This window comes from Coregonus clupeaformis, unplaced genomic scaffold, assembly GCF_020615455.1.
Source record: "Coregonus clupeaformis isolate EN_2021a unplaced genomic scaffold, ASM2061545v1 scaf0811, whole genome shotgun sequence".
In the NCBI taxonomy this organism is placed as follows: Eukaryota; Metazoa; Chordata; class Actinopteri; order Salmoniformes; family Salmonidae; genus Coregonus; species Coregonus clupeaformis.
The window spans coordinates 196,769-202,799 of NW_025534266.1; the positions used below are offsets into that span (position 1 = coordinate 196,769).

General features: G+C 38.5%; 1 protein-coding gene across 1 annotated transcript; it reads right to left on the reverse strand.

Moving 5' to 3' along the window:
- Nucleotides 1–7: 7 nt before the first annotated feature.
- Nucleotides 8–5,006, reverse strand: LOC121544208 (extracellular matrix protein A-like). Its single transcript, XM_045216823.1, has 3 exons — nt 4,974–5,006; nt 3,705–3,872; nt 8–2,451 (listed from the first exon to the last, which is right to left on the reverse strand). Exons 1-3 carry the CDS (start codon nt 5,004–5,006, stop codon nt 556–558), a joined length of 2,097 nt encoding a protein of 698 aa, XP_045072758.1. The 3' UTR covers nt 8–555.
- Between the last annotated feature and the right edge of the window lie 1,025 nt (nt 5,007–6,031).

Consider the following 6,031-nt stretch of genomic DNA (forward strand, 5'->3'; position numbering starts at 1 on the left):
AAGGAGGTTGTCTCTCAATTTGTATTTCCGTGATTCCTTGCGTTCCTTCTCCTTGCCTCCTTATTGGAAGAGTCGCTCTCCTCTGATTTTCTTGTGAGATTTGAGAAGGAGGTGAGAAGAGAGGATGTCAAAGAAAGATGAATTGCGAAAGAGCTGAATTGCTGTGAAAAGAAGGGAAGATTGTGGTTCAAGATTTTAAGATATTATTATGCTTTATTTATTGTGTTGATAGTAGTGAAGGTGCCGAAATGAATTATTTATAGGTGACCAATAGCAGCGCTTATCCAGGACTTTGATCGACAGTCTAAATCAGGGGCTGGCAAACCTGGTCATGGAGTGCAGCATGAAGACCAGGTGTGTTGAATTTAGGCTGAACCTGATCCATTAGCTCAGTTGGTCAGGTGTGGTGCCTAGTTGGAACAATATCCTGCAGGAATAGGGTCTCCTACCCCCTGGTCTAAATCAATGAGTCATTAGTAGCATGATATAGTATGTCTCTATCCAAGTTGAGGTACCTTTCCCTGTCATGATGACTTACAGCAACACAGATTGTTATTAGTAGACCATATACTTACAGGTCCGTTTTCCCGGACACAGATTAACCTGAACTATAGGACTATGATTAATCTGAACTATAGGACTATGATTAATCTGAACTATAGGACTATGATTAATCTGAACTATAGGACTATGATTAACCTGAACTATAGGACTATGATTAATCTGAACTATAGGACTATGATTAACCTGAACTATAGGACTATGATTAACCTGAACTATAGGAATATGATTAACCTGAACTATAGGACTATGATTAACCTGAACTATAGGACTAAGATTAACCTGAACTATAGGACTATGATTAATCTGAACTATAGGACTATGATTAACCTGAACTATAGGACTATGATTAATCTGAACTATAGGACTATGATTAACCTGAACTATAGGACTATGATTAACCTGAACTATAGGACTATGATTAACCTGAACTATAGGACTATGATTAACCTGAACTATAGGACTATGATTAACCTGAACTATAGGACTATGATTAACCTGAACTATAGGACTATGATTAACCTGAACTATAGGACTATGATTAACCTGAACTATATGAATATGATTAACCTGAACTATAGGACTATGATTAACCTGAACTATAGGACTATGATTAACCTGAACTATAGGACTATGATTAATCTGAACTATAGGACTATGATTAACCTGAACTATAGGACTATGATTAACCTGAACTATAGGACTATGATTAATCTGAACTATAGGACTATGATTAACCTGAACTATAGGACTATGATTAATCTGAACTATAGGACTATGATTAACCTGAACTATAGGACTATGATTAACCTGAACTATAGGAATATGATTAACCTGAACTATAGGACTATGATTAACCTGAACTATAGGACTAAGATTAACCTGAACTATAGGACTATGATTAATCTGAACTATAGGACTATGATTAACCTGAACTATAGGACTATGATTAATCTGAACTATAGGACTATGATTAACCTGAACTATAGGACTATGATTAACCTGAACTATAGGACTATGATTAACCTGAACTATAGGACTATGATTAACCTGAACTATAGGACTATGATTAACCTGAACTATAGGACTATGATTAACCTGAACTATAGGACTATGATTAACCTGAACTATAGGACTATGATTAACCTGAACTATATGAATATGATTAACCTGAACTATAGGACTATGATTAACCTGAACTATAGGACTATGATTAACCTGAACTATAGGACTATGATTAATCTGAACTATAGGACTATGATTAACCTGAACTATAGGACTATGATTAACCTGAACTATAGGACTATGATTAACCTGAACTATAGGACTATGATTAACCTGAACTATAGGACTATGATTAACCTGAACTATAGGACTATGATTAACCTGAACTATAGGACTATGATTAACCTGAACTATAGGAATATGATTAACCTGAACTATAGGACTATGATTAACCTGAACTATAGGACTAAGATTAACCTGAACTATAGGACTATGATTAATCTGAACTATAGGACTATGATTAACCTGAACTATAGGACTATGATTAATCTGAACTATAGGACTATGATTAACCTGAACTATAGGAATATGATTAACCTGAACTATAGGACTATGATTAACCTGAACTATAGGACTATGATTAACCTGAACTATAGGACTATGATTAACCTGAACTATAGGACTATGATTAACCTGAACTATAGGACTATGATTAACCTGAACTATAGGACTATGATTAACCTGAACTATAGGACTATGATTAACCTGAACTATATGAATATGATTAACCTGAACTATAGGACTATGATTAACCTGAACTATAGGACTAAGATTAACCTGAACTATAGGACTATGATTAATCTGAACTATAGGACTATGATTAATCTGAACTACAGTAATCCCTCGTTTATCGCGGGGGTTACGTTCCGAAAATGACCCGCGATAAGTGAAATCCGCGAAATAGAAAACTTTTTTTTTTTTACAATTAGCAACTATTACATGTATACAAATACAGTGACTCACGTGTAGGCCGTTTCACTGCTCTTCAGACTGGGCCGCTGCATCCTGACTGCGCTCTGCAGTGTTCTCTTCTTCTGAAGCCCGCGGTGCAGGTGTGTTTGTTCGGGAGAAGAACATAGTGATAGGCAGCTGTTGTCGCTCTTTTTTCTTCTTTGCAAAAAGATCCTTGTACACCGACATGCCACCATCGATTACGTTGGAGAACTGTAACGAACGGCTCATCAAAGGGTCCCATTTCATTAGGAGATGTTCGAAATTACAAGATAATTTGGCCAACTTAATGTAAATTTGCCAAGCTGTTTTATGTACGTACACATAACTGCACGAGACGACAAAATGATAGCACAATTCGTAGCATGTTTTGATACAAGAAGCGGGAGTGAGTTTTTAGCGAATCAGAATGCAGAGCACAATGCACCAAAAAAAAAAAAATGCATTATGAAAATCCGCGAAATAGCGAATCCGCGATAAGTGAACCGCGAAGTGGCGAGGGATCACTGTATAGGACTATGATTAACCTGAACTATAGGACTATGATTAACCTGAACTATAGGACTATTATTAACCTGAACTATAGGACTATGATTAACCTGAACTATAGGAATATGATTAACCTGAACTATAGGACTATGATTAACCTGAACTATAGGACTAAGATTAACCTGAACTATAGGACTATGATTAATCTGAACTATAGGACTATGATTAATCTGAACTATAGGACTATGATTAACCTGAACTATAGGACTATGATTAACCTGAACTATAGGACTATGTTTCACCTGAACTATAGGACTATGATTAATCTGAACTATAGGACTATGATTAACCTGAACTATAGGACTATGATTAATCTGAACTATAGGACTATGATTAACCTGAACTATAGGACTATGATTAATCTGAACTATAGGACTATGATTAACCTGAACTATAGGACTATGATTAACCTGAACTATAGGACTATGTTTCACCTGAACTATAGGACTATGATTAACCTGAACTATAGGACTATGATTAATCTGAACTATAGGACTATGATTAATCTGAACTATAGGACTATGATTAACCTGAACTATAGGACTATGATTAACCTGAACTATAGGACTATGATTAACCTGAACTATAGGACTATGATTAATCTGAACTATAGGACTATGATTAATCTGAACTATAGGACTATGATGAATCTGAACTATAGGACACAGATTAACCTGAACTATAGGAATATGATTAACCTGAACTATAGGACTATGATTAATCTGTGTCCAGGAAACCTGCCCATACTAGTGTATATTGTGTACTCTTAAAGAACACGTTCACTATGATCTCAAGTCCTTCATTCTGATCTCAGGCCCTATCTATCCTTACTGTAAATATATATTCACTAGGATCTCAGGCCCTATCCTTACTGTAAATATATATTCACTAGGATCTCAGGCCCTATCTATCCTTACTGTAAATATATATTCACTAGGATCTCAGGCCCTATCCTTACTGTAAATATATATTCACTAGGATCTCAGGCCCTATCTATCCTTACTGTAAATATATATTCACTAGGATCTCAGGCCCTATCTATCCTTACTGTAAATATATATTCACTAGGATCTCAGGCCCTATCTATCCTTACTGTAAATATATATTCACTAGGATCTCAGGCCCTATCTATGCTGACTGTAAATATATGTTCACTTGACGATACGTACATGTACTATATTTTTGATACTGAATGTTATCAGATCTTCAACCAAAACCTAATATTAGATCAAGGGAACCTGAGTTTACAAATAACACCAAAAATATATATATATACTTTTTTTATTTTTTTTATTAACAAAGTCACGCAACACACAATTTCCCTGTGTGAAAAAGTAATTGCCCCCTTAAACTCAATAACTGATTGTGCCACCTTTAGCTGCAATGACTCCAACCAAACGCTTCCTGTAGTTGTTGATCAGTCTCTCATGTCACTATTGAGGAATGTTGGCCCACTCGTCCATGCAGAACTGCTTTAACTCAGCAACATTTGTGGGTTTTCAAGCATGAACTGCTCATTTCAAGTCCTGCCACAACATCTCAATTGGGATTAGGTCTGGACTTTGACTAGGCCATTCCAAAACTTCAAATGTGTTGCTTTTTAGCAATTTTCATGTAGACTTGATTGTGTGTTTTGGATCATTGTCTTGCTGCATGATCATCAAGCTGCGCTTCAGCTTCAGCTCACAAGACGGATGGTCTGACATTTTCCTGTAGAATTCTCTGATGCAGAGCAGAATTCATGGTTCCTTCTATTAAGGCAAGTCGTCCAGGTCCTGAGGCAGCAAAGCATCCCCAAACCATCACACCACCACCACCATGCTTGACCGTTGGTATGAGGTTCTTACTGTGGAAGGCAGTGTTTTGTTTTCGCCAGACATAATGGGAACCATCTCGTCCAAAAAAGTTGACTCAAGTTTGCCAAAAAGCACCTGGATGATCATCAAGACTCTTGGTAGAATGTTCTATGGACAGATGAGTCAAAGTATAACACTGCCTTCCACAGTAAGAACCTCAACCCAACGGTCAAGCATGGTGGTGGTGGTGTGGTATGTGAAGCATGGTGGTGATGGTGTGGTATGTGAAGCATGGTGGTGGTGGTGTGGTATGTGAAGCATGGTGGTGGTGGTGTGGTATGTGAAGCGTGGTGGTGGTGTGGTATGTGAAGCATGGTGGTGGTGGTGGGGTATGTGAAGCATGGTGGTGGTAGTGTGGTATGTGAAGCATGGTGGTGGTGGTGTGGTATGTGAAGCATGGTGGTGGTAGTGTGGTATGTGAAGCATGGTGGTGGTAGTGGGGTATGTGAAGCATGGTGGTGGTAGTGTGGTATGTGAAGCATGGTGGTGGTGGTGTGGTATGTGAAGCATGGTGGTGGTAGTGTGGTATGTGAAGCATGGTGGTGGTAGTGGGGTATGTGAAGCATGGTGGTGTTAGTGGGGTATGTGAAGCATGGTGGTGGTAGTGTGGTATGTGAAGCATGGTGGTGGTAGTGGGGTATGTGAAGCATGGTGGTGGTGGTGTGGTATGTGAAGCATGGTGGTGGTAGTGGGGTATGTGAAGCATGGTGGTGGTAGTGGGGTATGTGAAGCATGGTGGTGGTAGTGGGGTATGTGAAGCATGGTGGTGGTGGTGTGGTATGTGAAGCATGGTGGTGGTAGTGGGGTATGTGAAGCATGGTGGTGGTAGTGGGGTATGTGAAGCATGGTGGTGGTAGTGGGGTATGTGAAGCATGGTGGTGGTGGTGTGGTATGTGAAAACGCCCTGTGTGTGGCCATGCTGCACATCCTAGTGAGAGGAATACCATGAAATCAACTGTATACAGCGCCTTCAGAAAGTATTCATACCCCTTGACTTATTCCACATTTTGTTGTGTGACAGCCTGAAAATGTGCTAACATTTCTAAAAA

Coding starts and splice junctions, on each gene's coding strand:
- LOC121544208 (XM_045216823.1), bottom strand. CDS start 5,006: ATGTCTGGCGAAAACAAAACACTGCCTTCCACA. Junction 3,873..4,973: donor ACAAAACACTGCCTTCCACA/GTAAGAACCTCA, acceptor AATATACACTAG/TATGGGCAGGTTTCCTGGAC. Junction 2,452..3,704: donor ATCATAGTCCTATAGTTCAG/GTTAATCATAGT, acceptor ACTGTAGTTCAG/ATTAATCATAGTCCTATAGT.